This window comes from Ovis aries, chromosome 2 (genome assembly GCF_016772045.2).
Source record: "Ovis aries strain OAR_USU_Benz2616 breed Rambouillet chromosome 2, ARS-UI_Ramb_v3.0, whole genome shotgun sequence".
Classification (NCBI taxonomy): domain Eukaryota; kingdom Metazoa; phylum Chordata; class Mammalia; order Artiodactyla; family Bovidae; genus Ovis; species Ovis aries.
Window position 1 is genome coordinate 175,912,286 of NC_056055.1, and position 22,397 is coordinate 175,934,682.

General features: G+C 40.4%; 1 protein-coding gene across 1 annotated transcript in view; it reads left to right on the forward strand.

Moving 5' to 3' along the window:
- Positions 1-22,397, forward strand: part of LOC132659133 (craniofacial development protein 2-like) — a 109,804-nt gene that overhangs the window by 75,111 nt on the left and 12,296 nt on the right. The window contains exon 2 of the mRNA XM_060408828.1: positions 15,412-15,582. Within this exon, the coding sequence (XP_060264811.1) occupies positions 15,419-15,582 (164 nt within the window). The 5' untranslated portion in view covers positions 15,412-15,418. The remainder of the gene's footprint in view (positions 1-15,411; positions 15,583-22,397) is intronic.

Sequence of the window (22,397 nt, forward strand, 5' to 3'; positions counted from 1 at the left end):
ATGTGGGATATTAGTTCCCCAACCAGGGATCAAACCCATGTCCTCTGCATCGGAAGACGGAGTCTTAACCACTGGACCACCAGAGAAGTCCTCTTTTATTTATTCATTCATTCATTTAACAAATTTTTATTGAGAACTACTGTGTGCTGAGGATATAAGGCTGTATAAGAGTTAGAATGATACATACATTGTTATAGGTACTTGTACAGAGTATAAGTGTTGGGAGAAATAGAGGGTTGTCAGAGCAGTTTGGGGAGGGCTTCCACTTCTCTTTCCTTGATTTGACTCTGCCAATCAAAGAGATCAAGCTCAAGGAGAAGCAGAAATGCCAGTTTAGGAAGGAGTAGAAAAGACCATGTGTTCACTTTCAGGAAGAGAAGGCAAATCTTTCAATAAGGATTGAAGAGATTATTAATATATTGTACTGGACATTTTCACTTCTTCACCTAAGGATGGGTTTGCAATTTAAAGTGGCTTTAGGAATTTTTATTAGCTAAAAATGAGTGGAAATGTCAAGGAGACTGCCTAGGTTTTCATCCAGAGGGAGGAGAAAGACTATCTTTACCAAGCAGTAGTCTTTCCCAAGCAGAAGGGAACGTAAGAGATTTAAAATGTTACATGTGCAATACATCCAGTGAGTCCCGTCAGCATACATGTAACAGAAGGAAAGAACAATGCAATTAATTAATTAATTAATTTTGGCTGCACTGGGTCTTTGTTGCTGTACCCGGGCTTTCTGTGTTTGCGGCAGGGGCTACTCTTCATTGCAATGAGGGCTATTCTTTGTTGCAGTGAGCAGGCTTCTCTTGTTGTGGAGCATGGGCTTTGGGCACTCCGGCTTAGTAGTTGTGGCACATGGGCTTAGTTGCTCTAGGCATGTAGGATCTTCCCAGACCAGGGATCGAACCTATATCCCTTGCATTGCAAGGTGGATTCTTAACCACTGGGCCACCAGGGGTTCAGAAAAGAGCAATGCTTTTACTTCTGCTCATAAAAACAAGCAAACATTTTGGCTTAAAAGGGCAGGAGGTCACAGTGTCCTCATGAACTAAAGAAAGTACTCTTTCAGTTTCTACTATAACACTAAGGAAAAAAAGCAAAAGGAAAATTGTATAACATCTCATCTCACATCTAGAAAATGAATTATGAATCAGATGAGCTTTATACTGGCATTACTTTGTGGAAGAAGGCAAGAGATCCTTAAATTATTCAGTAGTTTCATTGTCTAAAAATAAAATATGGCTTAGACCAAGTCTGAGTAGTTGCTTTCTCCTGGCCTTAATCTTATGGCTATGAATCAGCTCAAATACTTACCAAGGTTCAGTTCCTGACTCTACTGATTTTTAGCCAGATATCACTGGGGAAATTTACTTAGTCTCTCTGTAGATGCTTTTGAAATGTGGTGCTGGAGAAGACCCTTGAGAGCCGTTGGACCACAAGGAGATCAAATCAGTCAATCCTAAAGGAAGTCAACCCTGAATATACATGACAAAGACTGATACTGAAACTGAAGCTCCAATACTTTGGCCAGATGCAAAGAGCTGGCTCACTGGAAAAGACCCTGATGCTGGGAATTATTGAGGGCAGAAGGAGAAGGGGGTAACAGAACATAAGATGGTTGGATGGCATCGCTGACTCAGTGGACATGAGTTTGAGCAAGCTCTGGGAGACAGGGAAGGACAGGGAAGCCTGGTGTGCTGCAGGCCATGGGGCTACAAAGAGTTGGACACGACTTAGTGACTATAGAAGAACTGATTCATAAAGTTGTGTTAAGCATTAACTTGAATAATACAAAACTGTCAGCTATGAATTAGATGATGACATGTAATTCAATTATTTCTTAATCTACCACATGCAGAATGACAGGAAGTCTGATGGTGGATTATATAAGAACCCTGGGTTTATGTGATGCAGGACTGTGGGGTGGAAATACCCTCTCTGTGGTGGTCCTGATTGTATTTCTCCTTGGCCAGGCCTGTGATCCACTTGAAGTTAGGCAGCTCCACTGGTAGAAAAGGACTTCTCCTGGAAGCTCCCACTCCAAATTAGAATTCTTCTTTCTTCCTGTACTAGCTCTTATTTGTGTTTCCTCTCTCCGTGGATGACACTGTCCAAACCGAATTTCTCCCTCTTTGCCTCTCTCTTTCTCTTCCCCATAATCAATAAGGCTTCAACTCTTTTTATTCTAACCCCATGGGTCTCCCAACCTTGTTCCTTCCTCTCCAGTGTCATCTTCAGGCCCTCATCGTCTCTCTCCAGGACAGTTTAATCGTCTACTAATGGTCTCTGACTCTGATCTCGGCCCGCTGTAATCCATCCCCGGGACTCTTGGCCAGTGTGATCTCTCTAAAGTTCTATGTGATCTCACTTCCTTCCAGCTGAATGTTTTCCATGGTTTCTCACTCTAAGTTCAAGCGTGCATGGAAGCAGGGTCCCATATCTACTTTTTACCTCTTTTGTGCCTGTACTGTGCCACTGCTCTCTGTGCCCTAGGCTTAGGGAGCACTTTATGCCTCCCCAGATGGAATGCATTTCCATTTTTGTCTTTACGTATGGCTTCTCTGGCGGTCACTGAACATTTAGCTTAAACACCACTCCTCTATGAAGCCTCTCCTGACTACTCCAATACACAAGTGGTAAAGGAGGGCTACCCACTCCTGGAAGACTTAGTTAGTTGAGGGAGTGAGTGAATAGAAATGACCCCAATAAAGCTGTGGCTGTTTTAAAGTTCATCTTCAAGGGTAACAGAATCCCTTTCTGCCATCTTTTACCCAGCCTCTTGCTTCTGGCACCCAGAGACGTTTTTACCTCTTTTTCTTTCTTATCAATATTTGCTATTTGAAGAGGATCTGGCTTCAGTCTTTTGCACTTGAGTTTGAATTTGTCTACATTGTGGAACTGTTGAATTAATGAATTTTTGAGAAAATACCATAGGGTCAGGGACCATGTTTGTCTTTTCTGTTACAACCTCAGTGAAAAGCAACTGAGTAGGTGATGTAATGATTAATTTATGTGTCAGATTGGCCACAGTGCCCAAATATTTGATTGAACACTTTTTTTAGAAGTTTCTTTGAAGCTTTTGTTTCTTTTGTTTCTTTTTTTTTTTTTTTTTGGATGGGATTAACATTTGAATCAATAGCCTTGAGTAAAGCAGAGTACCCTCTATAATGGGGGTGGGCCCTTCCAATCATTTGAAGGCCTTAATATAAAAAGACTGACAACCCTGGATGAGGAGGAAATTCCACCAGTAGATGGTTTTCATACTTGAACTGCAGCACCTCCTCTTTATTGGCTCTCTAACCTATTGGCCTACTCTGCAGATTTCGGATTTGCTAGCCTCCACGATTACATGAAGTTAATTCCTTAAAATAAATCTCTCTCTATATATACATATACACACATCTTGTTGGTTCTGTTTCTTTGGAGAAACCTCAAAAAATACAGTGTTTTATAGGCGTCTCATTAAATATTTGATTAACTAATTCATCATTAATTAAATACACATGAATAGGTAGATAAGATGTATTTTTCCGGAACATTACTGTCTGAGCCTCACGTTATGAGTATGAACTGTTATGTGAAAGGTTTCAGCCTTTATTCAACAACATGCAGCAACAGATATCATTTCCAGTATTTCTGTGAATTCTCTGGCACTTTTTATTTTTGGAAAATGAAGGTATTCAAGGGTAAAAACAGAAGCCAACTTTTGGATTTTGAGCTTTTTCTTTAAATTATAGTTGATTTAAAATGTTGTGTTAATTTCTGCTGTACAGCAAAGTGATTCAGATATGCATATATATATATATTCTTTTTATAAACATTCTTTTCCATTATGGTATATCATAGGATATTGATTATGTTTCTCTGTGCTATACAGCAGGACTTTGTTGTTTATCCATCCTATGTAGAATCTTACATCTATTAGCCCCAACCTCCCACCCTGTCCTTCCCCCAACCCTCTCCTCCTTGGCAACCACCAGTCTGTTCTTTGTGTATGTGATTTTGAGTTTTAAAAGCTTCAGCCTCAATGGTTGACTTTGAACCATAGGCTTAGGAGGATCTGGGGTTGAGATGAAATTTTCACCCACCTCTGATTTAATAAAGACCTCCTCCCCGAGAAATAAAGACCTCCCAGAGCAGGCAGAGGGGAATCAGAGAAGGAGAAGGGAGTGTATTGAGACTGTGGGTCCCTGAGGAGATCATCCCTTTGCCCTGCCTCCCATGGCCAAGCCTGGGAGTGGGATAGGAGGAGAAATCTCAGATTGGTTGTGAGATCTTGATCTGGTAGGAGAGGGGATTCCCAGGCACTGCTTGGGAAGGCGGCAAGAAAATGTGGTAGAATGTTGTAGCTGAGCAGAGAAGGCGTTATATAGGTAAGCAGAGTGCCTGAGGCTCCGTAAAGCAAGAGAGCTGCAGAATGAACCAAAGAGGAGGGTGGAAGTAGCTGAAAGCAAGCCAGTCTTGAAGGGGCTTTGGGGGAGGGAGGTGATGAGTCAGCAGGCGCCTGTGTGTGCTGACGATGGGAAAAAAAAAAAAAACAAAAACATGTTTCAATATACATCAGCATGAACAGTGACCCAAATGAAATACCACTGAAACTGAGTTTCCCTGCTGAGTTTATAATTAACCTCTCTATCCAAAACTTTACTCTCCTGCTTATCCTGTGCCTGTTCCCTTCAGGATTGAACAGTATCAAAGAGAAGGGGAGACTGAAACCTAGTAGGACTCTGTGGGGCACTCCCCGTTACAAAAGCCCCTTTTGTGTCCCCTGTTTCTTGTAGAAAAAGACTTCGGCTTCCTAGGCCACCCCTGAGTTCCAAAGAGTCATTTGGATCACTCTTTATGCTAGTGTATATTGATACACATTCCTCCCATCATCAGTGCACACAGGTGCCTGCTGATCACAAACACATAGAACCCAGATTGGTTGGAACCAGAAAGTGACTAAAACACTTTAATGATTAAAACAGTGCCCTGTCACCTCACCGCCAATCAATCAGAAGAAAGTCAACCCTGATCCTTAATTTTGCTCTTAACAACTCTTCCCTGGGACTTCCCTGGTGGTCCAGTGGTTAGGACACCCATGTTTCCACTGCAGGGGCACAGGTTTGGTCCCTGGTTGGGGAACTAAGATCCTGCCTGCCCCGCAGTGTGGCTGACAACAGATTCCTCCCTGAAAGCCTTCAGGGAGTTTGGGTCTTTTCAGTATTAGCTGCCCATTTTCTTTGCTTGGTGTCCTACAATAAACTCTGTACTTTACTTTGCCCAAATCCAGTGTCAGTACATTGGCTCTTCTGCCTGGCAGGTGAGCAGACCCAAGTTTGGTTTGGTAATGCCTCTTCTGCCTGCTAATGCCTTGGGCAACAAAAGAGAGTAAGGAGAGCCTGGGGTAATGGTTTAGATCATGGACTATAGCATGCTGCTACTGCTGCTGCTGCTGCTAAGTCGCTTCAGTCGTGTCCGACTCTGTGAGACCCCATAGACGGCAGCCCACCAGGCTTCCCTGTCCCTGGGATTTTCCAGGCAAGAACACTGGAGTGGTTGCCATTTCCTTCTCCAATGCATGAAACTGAAAAGTGAAAGTGAAGTCGCTCAGTCATGTCCGTCTCTTTCTCGACCCCATGGACTGCAGCCTACCAGGCTCCCTCTGTCCATGGGATTTTCCAGGCAAGAGTCCTGGAGTGGGGTGCCATTGCCTTCTCCATAGCATAGATAAGTGGTATATAATTGTTAGTTGTCATTTGTCATATTATTGTCATCACATAAGCCCTTCAGAATTTAGACAAAACCTCAAGGAAAATGTGTGGTAAGAGAAAACCTGAAATAACTGTAATTAAGTTTCTGCCATCTGATGGCGTTAGGATTTGTATTAACAACTGAGAGAGATTATAGAAAAGTAGAGAAACTTACATTTTACGTATATTTATATGACGACACATGAAGTTTTTGCAAGTTCTCCTTAGAATTCCAGGTGTTATGTGTGAAGGGAGGTTTTGGGGTGCAAGATGGGGTTGATAATCTCTTGATTTATAGGCCATATTATCAATGGACGCAAGCTTCCCTGGTGGCTCAGCGGTAAAGAACCTGCCTGAAATGCAGGAGAAGCAGCAGGAGACAGGGGTTTAATCCCTGGGTCAGGAAGATCCCCTGGTGAAGGAAATGTCAACCCACTCCAGTATTCTTGCCTGGGAAATCCCATGGACAGAGGAGTCTGGTGGGCCACAGTCCATGGGGTCGCAAAGAGTCAGACAAAACTTAGTGACTGAGCACATCAGCCACCTGAGGAGGCCAGGAGCAATGGAGATCAAAGTTTAGGAGGAAGTTTAGCTCAGGAGGACAGGAAGAAATAAAGACCAGAGTACAGGTAGGGGGTTAGCTTTGAAGATGGGGAATCCCTTCTTCTTAGGGTGAAGGGAGATAGGAGGGGATACAATGGGGCTGCGATGTCCAAAGCCTCAGCCATCAAGGGCTGCTAATATACCTGGTCTTTCTGAAGTGAGAATTGAGATCATCTACTGAGTCAGGGCTAGAAGTTTGAAAAGAAAAGAAAGGAACAGCATTTGAGTTGTTGCTAGGGGATGAACACCAGCATAGAGGCTATAGTGAAGTTGGACCTTCAGAATATTTAATGGAAAACCACTTGAAAGCACACAAAGGAATTTTTAGTCTGGAAGAAAATACAGCTATAAATGCACACAGTGAGGTGGGTGGATAGATTGGGACACTGGGATTGACATATACACACTGCTATATATAAAATAGATAACTAATAAGAACTGACTGTATAGCGCAGGGAACTCTTCTCAATGTTCTGTAATGAACTATATGGGAAAAGGATCTAAAAAAGAGTGGGTATAGGTATAACTGATTCTCTTTGCTGTATAGCAGAAACTAACACAACATTCAAAATCAAATATGGGTGCATGCTTGCTAAGCTGCTTCAGTTGTTTCCAACTCTTTGGGACCTTATGGACTGTAACCCGCCAGACTCCTCTATCCACTGGATTATCCAGGCAAGAATATGGAGGGGGTTGCTGTGCCCTCCTCCAGAGGATCTCCCTGACCCGGGGATTGAACCCATATCTCCTGTGGCTCCTGCATTAGCAGGCAGGTTCTTTACCGCTAGCACTACCTGCTGCTGCTGCTGCTAAGTCGCTTCAGTCGTGTCCGACTCTGTGCGACCCCATAGACGGCAGCCCACCAGGCTCCCCCGTCCCTAGGATTCTCCAGGCAAGAACACTGGAGTGGGTTGCCATTTCCTTCTCCAATGCATGAAAGTAAAAAGTGAAAGCGAAGTTGCTCAGTCATGTCTGACTCTTCACGACCCCATGGACTGCAGCCTACCAGGCTCCTCTGTCCATGGGATTTTCCAGGCAAGAGTACTGGAGTGAGGTGCCATCACCTTCTCCAAGCACCACCTGGGAAGCCCATAAATCAACTACTATAAAAATCTTTTAAAATAATTAAAAAATATTTTTAAAAAGCATTAAAGGGAATTCCCTGGTGGTCCAGTGATCAGGACTCTGACCTTCTACTGCTAGGGGCTCAGATTCAGTTTCTAGTCTGAGAACAGATTACACAAACCGTGTGGCATGGCCAAAAAAAAAAAAAAAAAAAAAGAGGCATTAGATCAAATAAAGATACTCCTAAAGGTGAAAAAATATAAATGCACAAAGTGGTTCTATTAGAGTAGTGAAATTCTGAATTGTTTTTTTAATTTCTGTATTTTCAAAATATCTCATAATGAAGTTATAATACTCTAATCATTGGAAAGGTTTATAAAAATATATTTTAAAGGAATTTATAATGTGGTCTCAAAAGTCGCTATAACTAATGTCATCTTTTTCTGTGAATCACAGTGGTTTGTCCTATCTAGGGAATTTTATCATAGGTTACCTAATATTTTCGTCTCACTTTGATAACCTTAGCATGTAGCTTACCTGTTTCCTTAAACGATTGAGTCAGTAATCCCACAGTGCTGTATGTTCTACTCCAGTTGCCCCCTGAATTATTTTTCAAATCAACTGCAGAAACCAAAAATTAAGATTCAATCCAGGATCTCCTCTGATTACATTAGCTTTTGCCAGATCAGTGTAACCTAGTAAGATTCCACATTCATAGAGAGCTATGTCTCATGGAAGTCAGGAAAAATGATTGGCTCACTCTAAATCAGATTTATTGAGTGTCAACCTAAAATCTAGTGGTACACTTGGATTTTATTCTTTTTTTTTCCCCTACTGTGACTTTGACTCAGAGATCAGCTCTCCTCTCTCTCTTCATTCACAATTGCCATAATTGATGCCTAATTCAGAAATGAGGTGGTAAGCATTTCCATATTGGGAGATTATGTGTTATCCACTCATAAAGTCAATGCTACGGCTGTCAGTCATTGCATGCTTTCACAGTGCTATGGAGGAGAGAAGCAGAAGTGAATGAATGTGAAATCCATCATCTAAAGTATATTTGAAAAAGAATAATTCAATTCTAGACTTACTCAGAGCTCTAATGATAGAAAATAATAACTTTTATCCCACGAGGTTGAGGATGGATTGAGAAAGACCAGAGATTCTCAATCTTAATTCCCAAGTGGTAATCACTAGGGGAACTTTAAAAATGTTGCTCTACCTCCCTCCAGCCGCTGCCCTTGTCCCTGGTTTCCCTGTCCAGGGAGGTCTAGTTAAATTTGAATTTATAATGTTTATAGTATAAGTATTTCTCAAATATTGCATGGGGCATACTTATACTAAAAAATTCATTATTTATCTGAAATTCGAATTTAGCTGTATACCCTGTCTTCTTCCTTGATAAAGCTTTCATACAAATACCCTTCCTCCCAAATCCCCAAACAAGATTCAGAAGTGAAAGGTCTGGTAGTTTAAACAGTTCCTCAGGTGATTCTAATGTGCACCAAGATTCAGAAACACTGGGCTAATAAACCATAAAAGGTTTAAGCTGTAAAACTCTGGAAGCTGACAGTTGGCAGAAGGCAAACTAAAATAGGAAAGAGGAAGATGGGAAATGATTGTTAAGACAGCTCCATAGAATCCATCACGACTTCTTTGAAGTCTTCTGTTTTGTTGTCCTATATTCTATACTTGTTATAATTTACTGCGGAGGATATTCATGCTACACATACAGGCCCTTCTGGATTACTATACCCTTGACTGATGCTGAGTGGGGAGTTCTAGGTGTTTATGTAGGCATGTGTAGCCATGCTCTGTGTCACTGATCATTTCTGCCCCCTCCAACTGTGTCCTCTGGCAACAGGGCTGGCTGAACCTGGAGGAGACACACGGCCCAAGTCAATCACTTTATGGTCTGGACAGTGGCCTGTAAAGTATTGTGGTATAAGAGTTCTGCCCAGTAGATTGATGGTGATTCAACTGGACCAAACAGATTCTCTCTTGTGTTTTATTTCTGTACACAGAGCTCCAAATAATGGAAGGAAGCAGAATCAAACGGGATAAGGTTGGGTCAGTGGTGCTCAGACTTCAGTGAACGTTAGAATAATTTATAGGGCTAATTGGGCTAGCTTCTGCTGCAGTAACGAACAAGCCCCAGATCTCCATGGTTGAAGGAAACAGAGGTTTATTTCTTGTTTGGGCCACGTGTTTGTTGTAGGTTGTCTAGGTGCTCAGTTTCCAATGTCAATGTCAGCTTCCTCACTCTGAGACTCAGCCTGATGGAGCAGCCCCTGTCTGGGACATCCTGGCCATGATCACAGCAGAGGACACAGGGAGTGTGTGGTGAAGCACACCCTGACTCTTAAAGTTACCCCTGGAGCTGACATGTGTCACTTCTACTCAATTGCGCTGGCCAAAGAGAATCATACGGCCCCACATAACTTCTAGTGGGCTGGTAAACACAATCTTATTTTCTTAGAAGGAAGAGAACTAGAGGATTTGCAAACTGCTTTAATTATCAACCAATGGCTGGAACCAAAAAAATACACACAGAAAGAGACTAGCATGCAGAAGGCATGAAATCATCAGAGCCAGGGACTGAGGAAAACCCTGGCTGGTCAGTTGGTAGTGGCAGGGGTGATTAGAGACAAGATGTGGGTATATAGAGTCATATAGTAGTTGATGAGAGTTATTGAAGCTGCTTTTGATCCTAAACCACCTCTACAATTGTTGCATTATGTTCTGATAACCATGGATGTATTAATATAGATGTTCCCATACATCTATGTGAGAGTCCCAAATGCTTATTCCTACAGACACCTGTAAGCTCATGAAGCCTTCTCCCATAGGGTCTCATCAGATAACCAAGAGAATGTGTCCCAGCAATTAAATTAATTTCAACATGACTTGAGTCTGCAACTTGCAGATCTCAAACACTGTGAAGTGGACACGTAGACCAAAATAAAACATCTTAATTTTTAAAAAATAGTTTCATTTATTTATTTGTGGCCGGGCTGGGTCTTTGCTGCTGCATGGGCTTTTCTCTAGTTGTGGCGAGCAGGAGCTCCTCTCCAGTTGTGGTGCATGGGCCTCTCATTGCCGTGGCTTCTCTTGTTTTGAGCACAGGCTCTAGGGTACGTGAGCGTCAGTAGCTGTGGCTCCTGGGCCCTAGAGCACAGGTTCCATAGTTCTGGCACACGGGCTTAATTGCTCTGAGGCCTGTGGGATCTTCACAGGCCGGATATCAAACCTATTATCTCCTGCATTTGCAGGCGGATTCTTTACCACTGAGCTGCTGGGGAAGCCCACAAACATCCCAATTTTTCAAAAAAATTTTCATTTTATTTTGCAATAGAGTTGATTAACAATGTTGTGTTAGTTTCAGATGCATGGCAATGATTCAGTTATTCGTATGTATGTATCTATTCTTTCAAATTCTTTTCCCATTTAGGTTATTGCTGAGTATCGAGCAGAATTCCCAGTGCTTGTTGGTTATCTAATTTAAATATAGCAGTGTGTACATGTCAATCCCAAACTCCCAGTTAATTTTTTTAAAAAATGTTTTTCCTACATAAAACTCTAATTCTGCCCCAGATCCAGTCTTTGGATTTCTAGTTTTTTCCCCTTCTTTTCCTTTTCTCCCCATTCTGCATTTCAAAATCTGCAAAATCTGATTTAGCAATACAGGGGTGGGGATCTGTGTAAGCAGACCCAGCTGGACTCGTGTGTGGTGTTGGAAGAGAGGAAGGTTTAGAGATCCACTTACGTTAATAATCTGACCCAACAAAACCTTACAACAAACCCCCATTATTTTAGGAAACTGATAGACATCTAGTTCCTTTTACTTACAGAGTCCAAACAAATTGAACTTTCATACTAGGAGTAAATGATTTCCAGTGTGAACAATGTGTGTGCAGGGCTTAACTGTTCTGAAAACGTTAAAAACAAGAAGGAAAGAGGTAAGTTTTCATCATTGCTCACCTGCTCATGTTTTGAAATCGAGCTTAGTCATGTCCAAGACAGCCCCACTGCAGTGAAATTTGGGGTCTGCCGAGTCGTTTTCCCACACTGCTTGCTTGTCTAACACATGAGTTTATCGTGAAACCTGTGATTCTTTTTCCTTACTGCTGTCTCCTGTTCAGTAAATGTCTGATTGGGCTTGAGTTCTGAATTTGGTCCAAGTCCTAGGATCACTTCTGTGTACACTTCTAGGGCAGGCAGTATTTCTTTGGGGCTCAAGAAAGAGGGCTTCCTTCCCTGGGCTCCATGCTTTAATGGACTTTGGCTCCTGTCTCTCCTCTGGTCTCAGCACCCCTACAGAGTGAGGACTCCCAGAGATCAAGGGGCCATGCCCCGCTGTAGGCCTCCTTCTCACCATTTAGACACAGTCCTGAAATTCCCAAGGGTTCTGAGCTTGCTTCTAGGGTCTGTGTGGGTCTCCTCCTGGGTCTTGTGTAGCACAGATTGTGCCACTGCATGCATACCTCTAGGCCCAAAGTGTGACCAAGGAGTGGCTATTTGGAGGTGTGTAAATGGAGCCTGGGCATGTGGGCTGGGAGTCTGAGACCAGGAGGGGACCTAGAGGTAAGAAGAGAAAGGGGCATATTTCATGGTCTGGGGATCAGGGCTCTCTGCAGTATCATGATTGGGCACAGAACCTTTAAGAACCCAAGAATTTTAACTTCAAACTTGGCTTTCCACATGGTTCTGAAGGTATATTTGTAAAAGTAGTTTGGATAGAATATATTCCACAGTTTCTTAGGTTGGTTTTCCTTATAAATATTCATAATTATGGCGCATAGATCTCCATTTATCTTTTTAATTTTAAAATTATTTATATATGTATTTATTTAGGCTGCACTGTGTCTTAGTTGCAGCACATGGGATCTTTTTTTTTCAGAATCCTTTTTTTTTTTTTAAATTGTAGCATGTGAACTCTTAGTTTCAGCATGTGGGATCTAGTTCCCTGACCAGGGATGGAAACAGGGCCCCCTGGGTACCAAACCTGAGTCTCTTTGTCTCCTCCATTGGCAGGTTGGTTCTTTAATGCTAGCGCCACCTGGGAATTCCCTTGCCCCAGGCCCTGTAAATGTTAGAGACTGATCTGGAGGGCAGGTGGAGAACTCAGGAGGTCAGGACTCAGATCGTGGCCTGGGGCAGTAAGGAAGCACCTGTCAATATAATTCTGTGGTGCAAATACTGATGAATCTGCTTTGACTATCAAATTTTACAGATTTAAGAAACAATGAGTTGTCCCCAAATCAGGTTCTCCAAAGCCTCGCAAAAGAGCTTGGCAGAAAAAGGGTAAATGCTTATATTTCACTTAGCCAATTTGTGTCTCTCACTTTAATCTGTCAACAATTTGTGTACAACAAGCTATGTTGTCATATTGAGAGCACTAGTGCTAGAATTAAAAAACATGGTTTCTAGACACTGCAGCCTGGTGGCCAAAAGTGTGGGCTTTGGAATCAGAGAGATACAAGCTGGGACATCAACTCTTCTGCTTACAAGCTGAGTGACCTCAAGCAAGTATCAACCTCTCTGAGCTTCAGTTTCTCCATCTATAAATAGAATAAGGATCCCTGCCTGACATGGGTATTGTTAGGGTTTAATAAGACACACCTGAAAGTGCCTGGTGCGTAAGGGGTAACTGGTACCACTGTGTTTTTGTTGCTTTTATTGTTATAATTGATTGCACAACCTTCCACCAGCTAGTTATTTAAACTCACTTCAAAATTAATTAGAAAAACATAGGATAGCACATTCACATAGTTAAAACCAGATATTAAAAAAATATATATATTGAAAAAAATTTTCCCCCACCCCTCTCCCCATCCATTCCTCATTTCACACCGCCTTATTTTCTGTGTTAGTTGTGGGTGTGTCCTTCCAGTATTTTATTCAAAAATAAGCAAATAAAAATAATATATTCTTATTTTCTCCCTTTTCATACACAAAAGGTAGCACACTATATATTTTTTTCACTTAGCAGTGTATCTTAGAGATCTTTCCATATCAGTATGTAGAGAGCTTCCTCATTCTTTTCTATAGCTGCATACTATTCTACTGTGAAGTTTATTTCCTTACTCCCCTCAGTTCAGTTCAGTCGCTTGGTCATATCTGACTCTTTACAACCCCATGGACTGCAACACACCAGGCCTCCCTGTCCATTACCAACTCCCGGAGTTTACTCAGACTCAGGTCCATTGAGTCAGTGATGCCATCCAACCATCTCATCCTCTGTCGTCCCCTTCTCCTCCCTCCTTCAATCTTTTCCAGCATCAGGGTCTTTTCCAATGAGTCAGCTCTTTGTATCAGGTGGCCAAAGTATTGGAGTTTCAGCTTCAGCATCAGTCCTTCCAATGAATATTCAGGACTGATTTCCTTTAGGATGGACTGGTTGGATCTCCTTGCAGTCCAAGGGACTCTCAAGAGTCTTCTCCAACACCACAGTTCAAAAGCGTCAATTCTTCAGTGCTCAGCTTTCTTTATAGTCCAACTCTCACATCCATACATGACTACTTGGAAAAAAAAAATAGCTTTGACAAGACGGACCTTTGTTGGCAAAGTAATGTCTCTGCTTTTTAAGGAGATAGATAAGGTTGCAGGAGGCAGATAAGGTGGTCTGGTATTCCCATCTCTTTAAGAATTTCCCACAGTTTGTTGTGATCCACACAATCAAAGGCTTTGGCATAGTCAATAAAGCAGAAATAGATGTTTTTCTGGAACTCTCTTGCTTTTTTGATGATCCAACGGATGTTGGCAATTTGATCTCTGGTTCCTATGCCTTTTTCCTCCCCTAGAGATAAACAACTGGATTGTTTCTTTTTAAAAGCAATCTTATTGAAGTGTAGTTGATTTACAGTGTGTTAGTTTATGGTGTATAGCAAAGTGATTCAGCTATGTATATATGCTTTTTCATATTCTTTTCCATTATAGATTACTGCAAGATATTGAATATAGTTCCCTGTGCTCTATAGTAGGACCTTGTTGCTTATCTGTTTCATATATAGTAGTTTGTTAATCCGAAACCTCCTGGTTTATCTCTCACTCTCCTTTCCTCTTTGGTAACCATGAATTTGTTTTCTATGTCTGTGAGTCTATTTCTGTTTTGTAAATAAATTCATTTCCATCATAGAGTCCACATATAAATGGAATATGATATAAGAGAAATATGATATTTCTCTTTCTCTGACTCACTTCACTCATATGACAATCTCTAGGTCCATCCATGTTGCTGCAAATGGTGTTATTTCATTCTTTTTATGGCTGAGTAGTATTCCATTGTATATATTTTCCGTATCTTTATCCACTTATCTGTCAATGGACATTTAAGCTGTTTCTATGTCTTGGCTATTGTAAATAGTGCTGCTATGAATATTGGGACACTTGTATCTTTTCGAATAAGAGTTTTCTCCAAATATATGCCCAAGAGTGGGATTGCTAGATCATATGGTAACTTTACTGTTAGTTTTTTAAGGGACCTCCATAATATTTTCCATCGTGACTGCACCAATTTACATTCCCACCAACAGTGTAGGAGGGTTCACATTTTGCTACACTCTCCAACATTTATTATTTATAAACTTTTTAATGATGGCCATTCTGACTAATGTAAAGTGGTGCCACAACACAGTTTTATTTGCATTTCTCTAATAATTAGGGATAATGAGCCTCTTTTCATGTGTCAATTGACCATCTGTAAGTCTTCTTTGGAAAAATGTCTATTTAGGTCTTCTGCTCATTATTTTACATTCGTTTGTTTGTTTTTTGTTACTGAGTTGTATGAGCTATTTGTGTATTTTGGAAATTAAGCCTTTGTCAGTCACACCATTTGCAAATATTTTCCCCCAGTTCATAAGTTTTCTTTTGCTGTGCCAAAGCTTGTAAATTTGGTTAGGTCCCTTTTGGTTACTTTTGCTTTTATTGCTATTGCCTTGGGAGACTGACCTAGAAAAACATTGCCATGATTTATGTCAGAGAATGTTTTGTCTATGTTCTCTTCTAGGAGTTTTATGGTGTCCTGTGTTATATTAAAGTTGTTAAGCCAAAGACGGAGAAGCTCTATACAGTCAGCAAAAACAAGACCAGGAGCTGACGGTGGCTCAGATCATGAACTCCTTATTACCAAATTCAGACTTAAATTGAAGAACATGGGGAAAACCGCGAGACCACTCAGGTATGACCTAAATCCAATCCCTTATGATTATACAGTGGAAGTGAGAAATAGATTTAAGGGCCTAGATCTGATAGATAAGAGTGCCTGATGAACTATGGAATGAGGTTCATGACATTGTACAGGAGACATCCCCATGGAAACGAAATGCAAAAAAGCCAAATGGCTGTCTGAGGAGACCTTACAAATAACTGTGAAAAGAAGAGAAGTGAAAAGCAAAGGAGAAAAGGAAAGATATAAGCATCTGAATGCAGAGTTCCAAAGAATAGCAAGGAGAGATAAGAAAGCCTTCCTCAGTGATCAATGCAAAGAAATAGAGGAAAACAATAGAATGGGAAAGACTAGAGATCTCTTCAATAAAATTAGAGATACCAAGGGAACATTTCATGCAAAGATGGATCAATAAAGGACAGAAATGGTAGGGACCTAACAGAAGCAGAAAATATTAAGAAGAGGTGGCAAGAATACACAGAAGAACTATACAAAAAAGATCTTCATGACCCAGATAATCACAATGGTGTGATCATTCACCTAGAGCCAGACATCCTGGAATGTGAAGTCAAGTGGGCCTTAGAAAGCATCACTATGAACAAAGCTAGTGGAGGTAATGAAATTCCAGTTGAGCTATTTCAAATCCTGAAAGATGATGCTGTGAAAGTGCTGCACTCCATATGCCAGCAAATTTGGAAAACTCAGTAGTGGCCACAGGACCGGAAAAGGTCAGTTTTCATTCCAATTCCAAAGAAAAGCAATGCCAAAGAATGCTCAAACTACCACATAACTGCACTCATCTCACATGCGGAGAAGGCAATGGCACCCCACTCCAGTACTCTTGCCTGGAAAATCCCATGGACAGAGGAGCCTGGTGGGCTGCAGTCCATGGGGTCACTAAGAGTCGGACACGACTGAGTGACTTCCCTTTCACTTTTCACTTTTCACTTTTCACTTTTGTGCATTGGAGTAGGAAATGGCAACCCACTCCTGTGTTCTTGCCTGGAGAATCCCAGGGACGGGGGAGCCTGGTGGGCTGCCCTCTATGGGGTCGCACAGAGTCGGACATGACTGAAGTGACTTAGCAGCAGCAGCAGCAGCACATGCTAGTAAAGTAATGCTCAAAATTTTCCAAATCAGGCTTCAGCAATACATGAACCATGAACTTCCAGATGTTCAAGCTGGCTTTAGAAAAGGCAGAGGAACCAGAGATCAAATTGCCGACATCCACTAGATCATGGAAAAAGCAAGAGAGTTCCAGAGAAATATCTATTTCTGCTTTATTGACTATGCCAAAGCCTTTGACTGTGTGGATCACAATAAACCGTGGAAAATTCTTAAAGAGATGGGAATACCAGACCACCTGACCTGACTCTTGAGAAACCTGTATGCAGGTCAGGAAGCAACAGTTAGAACTGGACATAGAACAACAGACTGGTTCCAAATAGGAAAAGGACTACGTCAAGGCTATATATTGTCACCCTGCTTATTTAACTTATATGCAGAGTACATCATGAGAAATGCTGGGCTGCAAGAAGCACAAGCTGGAATCAAGATTGCCAGGAGAAATATCAATAACCTCAGATATGCAGATGACACCACCCTTTTGGCAGAAAGTGAAGAAGAACTAAACAGCCTCTTGATGAAAGTGAAAGAGGAGAGTGAAAAAGTTGGCTTAAAGCTCAACATTCAGAAAATGAAGATCATGGCATCTGGTCCCATCACTTCATGCCAAATAGGTGGGAAAACAGTGGAAACAGTGTCAGACTTTATTTTTGGGGGCTTCAAAATCACTGCAGATGGTGATTGCAGCCATGAAATTAAAAGACGCTTACTCCTTGGAAGGAATGTTATGACCAACCTAGACAGCATATTAAAAAGCAGAGACATTACTTTGCCAACAAAGGTCAATCAGGTCTTGGCTATGGTTTTTCCAGTAGTCATGTATGGATGTCAGAGTTGGACTGTAAAGAAAGCTGAGTGCCGAAGAATTGATACTTTTGGACTGTGGTGTTGGAGAAGACTCTTGAGAGTCCCTTGGACTGCGAGGAGACCCAACCAGTCCATCCTAAAGTCCTGGGTGTTCATTGTAAGGACTGATGATGAAGCTGAAACTCTAATAATTTGGCCACCTTATGTGAAGAGCTGACTCATTTGAAAAGACCCTGATGCTGGGAAAGATTGAAGGTAAGAGGAGAAGGGGATGACAGAGGATGAGATGGTTGGATGGCAACACTGACTCAATGGACATGAGTTTGAGTAAACTCCAGGAGTTGGTGATGGACAGGGAGGCCTGGTGTGCTGCTATTCTTGGGGTCACAAAGAGTCGGACACGACTGAGCAACTGAACTTAGACTGAGAGGACATTTTGAATTTATTTTTGTGTGTGATGTGAGGTCTGTCCAGCTTTCCCAACATTACTTGCTGAAGAGAATGTCTTTTCTCCATTCTTTATTTTTGCCTCCTTTGTCAAAGATTAATTGTCTGTAGATGTGTGGGTTTATTTCTGGGCTCTCTATTCTGTTAATTGGATTGTATCTGATATTTTGCTCTAATGAATGATGCTGCTGTAAATGGACTTGAACACGTGCCATTTCATGCAAGTAGGTATATCTGCCTTAGGTAGGAAACTGGAGTAAATGCATTGATAATTTTGATAGATAATATTAAAATGTCCTCCATGGGAGTTATACCATTTTGTACTTTCTCCACAATGTATGTGGTTTAGGTCATGTGAACATTTCACTCATTTTTTTCATCTGTCAAACAGGACCAGTAATGATGCCCAACTGTATTAGTTTCCTGCTGCTGTAATAAACTTACCATAAACTGAGTTGCTGATTTTTTCTATAATTTTTGTTGGAATATATTTGATTTACAATGTTTTGTTAGTTCCAGATATACAGCAAAGTGAATCAGTTATATATATAACTGATATATATGTATATGCATATATCCACTCTTTTTTAGACTCTTTCCCCATATAGATCATTACAGAGTATTGAGTTCTTTGTGCTATACAGTATGTCCTTATTAATTATTTTATATATAGTAGTGTGTATATCAGAGAAGGTAATGGCACCCCACTCCAGTACTCTTGCCTGGAAAATCCCATGGACGGAGGAGCCTCGTAGGCTGCAGTCCACTGGGTCACGAAGAGTCAGACACGACTGAGAGACTTCACTTTCACTAATTACTTTCATGCATTGGAGAAGGAAATGGCACCCCACTCCTGTGTTCTTGCCTGGAGAATTCCAGGGACGGGGGAGCCTGGTGGGCTGCCATCTATGGGGTTGCGCAGAGTTGGACACAACTGAAGCGACTTAGCAGCAGCAGCAGCAGTGTGTATATATCAATCCAAATCTTCCAATTTATCCCTTCCCCCTTTTCCTCCTGGAAACGATGTTTGTTTTCTACATCTGTGACTCTGTTTTATAAATAAGTCCATTTTCCTTTTAGTTTCCACATATAAATATCATGATATTACCTTTCTCTGTCTGACTTACTTCACTCAGTATGACAATCTTTAGGTCCATCCATGTTGCTGCAAATAGCATCATTTCATTCTTTTATATGGCTGAGTAATAATCCATTGTATATATGTACCACGTCTTCTTTTTGGACATTTAGGATTTTTCTGTGTCTTGGCTATTATAAATAGTGTTGCAATGGACTTTGGGGTGCCTGTATTTTCCTAATTATGGTTTTCTCTGGTTATTATGTCCAGGAGTGAGATTGTTGGATCATATAATAGTTCTATATTTAGTTTTTTACAAACTTAGTTGCTTTGAACAACACAAACCTTACAGTTGAACAACACAAATCTTATCTTATAGTTGCTAGAGATCTAAAGTCCAAGCTGGGTCTCAGTGAGCTATTGACTGGATTGCATTCTTTGTGGAGGCTATGGGAGAGAATTTGCTCCCACGTTTTTTGGCCCATGGCTCTGCATTACTCCCAATTCTGCTTCCATTGTCACATCTTCTCCCTCTAACTTTTCTGTCTCCCTACTATATGGACCTTTGTTATTACATTCAGCCCACTCAGATAATCTAGGATGATTTCATATCTCAGGATCCTTAACTTAATCACTGTTTGCCATGTAAGGCAACATATTCACAGATTTGGGGGATTAGGATAGACTTCTTTGCTGCTGCTAAGTTGCTTCAGTCGTGTCTGACTCTGTGTGACCCCATAAACAGCAGCCCACCAGGCTCCGCTGTCCCTGGGATTCTACAGGCAAGCACACTGGAGTGGGTTGCCATTTCCTTCTCTAAGACTGGGGGAGGCATTATTCTGCCTACTACAATTACCTACCACATGGGATGTCAGGAGAGTCAAGACAGAGTAATTACCTGTAGAAAGTTATAAATTTGCTGTTTCCTTGTTAATCTCCCCAACTGGAATGTAAGAATGGAGGTGCTTTTGGTTCAACTATTTAGTCTCTGTTTATGCTTGATACTGTGGTCACTGGGCAGCGCTTCAGTATAATTGTTTTATATTTTATAATTATATTTAAGTTATATGAAAGAGTGAATGAAATTCTTAGAAAAAATATAAAGCATATGCAAAAAAGCCATTATTATTTTTTTAATTTTTTTTATTTTATTTATTTTTATTTTTTTGAAAATAATTACATTGTTTATTTTTTTTGGAGAAGACTCTTTTTTTATTTTTAGTGTTTTTTAAATTTTATTTTATTTTATTTTATTTTATTTTAGTTTTTTATTTTTTAAATTTTAAAATCTTTAATTCAAAAGAGTATCTTCTTTGGAAAGAAAGCTTGTCTTGCTAGACAGAGAATGGTGGTAAAGACCACCATGAATTATTGAGCCATTATTTTGTCAAATTTTGTGAATCAGTAAAACAACCTGTACCTATTCAAAATGTGTTTTATCTTTCAATGAAGAAAATATATCTACCCATATCTAAAAAAAAATGATTTTCAGTTTTCCAGTTTAAACTTAACATGCAGATAGTCTGTCCATGCAAAAAGTCTGTCCCACTTTTTCTCAGCTTGTGTCACTGAGTCCACGGATCAAAGAACAGACTGGATTAAAGCTAAAACACACAAACACTGAGGAATTCCGTTAATATGCACTGATAGTGCCAAAGTAATCACAAGAAGAACTGCTGAGACGTCAGTAAGAACCAAGGCAAGGGCACAGAATTACGTTAGCAGTGACTGTATTTTCATCATTACACCCTTGCATTAAAAAAAAAAAGTCAGTTTAACTTGAAGAATGTCATCAGTGAAACTGTAGAAGTTATTAATTTTATTAAACCTTAACTCTTGATTATATACCTTTTTAATATTCAGTGTGGCAAAATGAAATATCTTCATAAAGATCTGGGGCTGCATATCCTGAAGGATGCATATCCTAGGTGACTATCTGAGTTATTAGCTAAACTAGCCGCCTTCCTTATGAAATGCCATTTTTACCTGAAAGAATAACTGTCAGACAATCTGTGGCTAGTGAGACCTGGATATCTGACAGACAGTTTCTCGAAAATTAGCAAAATGGATTTGGTACTTTAACGTAAACAATGAGCAGTATTTATTGCTAGTGATAAAATTCTAGCTTTCAAACTTTTCAGAAATAGAACTTTGAAAAACTTGCATCCATGTCCATGAATTCAGTAGCTTTCCATCAGCAGCTTTCCTGATGAAGCTGGTAGTGACTGTAACTTTTTAAATATTGTGTAATGAATTGGGTCAACATTTGGGAGACCTGCCTAATTCAGAAAACCAGTATTTTCCGGGTATTGGAATGCATGATGATACAAAATCTTTCCAAATGTGAGATAAACCAATGAATTTTAATGTCACAGAGTACAAAAAAAGTCATTGATATGATTTCAGATTCTATACTGCAGCTAACCTTTTAAGAAAGTACCAATTGTCAAATTTTAGTGTAGTATCAAAGAAGAATATCCAAAATTATCTGAAGAGGCTATTATAACAGCCCTCTCTTTTCCAACTCTGTGTCTTTATGAGCCCAGATAATCTTCATATCCTTCAACCAAAGTCATCACAACTTATTTAGCACACAAACAGATGTAAAATCTGCAGTGTTGTACTATGCCATGTACTAAAGGGATTAGAAAAATTAACTCTCTCTCGCTCCCTCTCCCTCTCTCTTGTGGTTTTGGAAAAGATGTTTATTTTTCAGAAAATGTTATATTAACATGATATGGAATTGTTATTTCTATGTAAATTGGTAAATATTCATAGGTTTAGCCCACATAACTAAAAACTCCTTGAGGTCCTCAACAATTTTTAAGCATGTAAATAGATCCTGAGGCCAAAAAGTTTGGGAATTACAATATAATGCAAGATAGGTAACATAACCCTAACCCAGAAAGTCAGGGCATACTTGGGTCAGTGAAGAGGCTGTGATAAAATTATATTTCATTATCAGCGGGCAACCTTTCTCAGATAAATACATTTAAATAATATGTTGCTGACTACATTGGTAACAGAGCAGATAATCAATTTACCCAGAAACTAGCAGGCAAGTAATTGTCTAAATATATTCTTGTTCTGACCATCCCTTTATTTTTATCACCCTCTTGGGGAAAATCAAATTGGAAACATAATAAGGTCAAAACTCCTACTGTCCATGCCCAGCCTCCCATGCCAGGTCTGCCAGTGAGAATTTCATACCAGACCTCAGGATATGAGTGGGATGTATTTCAATTAAAGAATAGTTGTTGACTTCTCTAGGAAAAAAAAAAAAAAGCAGTGGGATCAATGGATATTTAGCTACAGTAACAAATGGGATTCAGCTGGGGCCTGATGGGTTTAACTGGGTATCAAGGTCTTT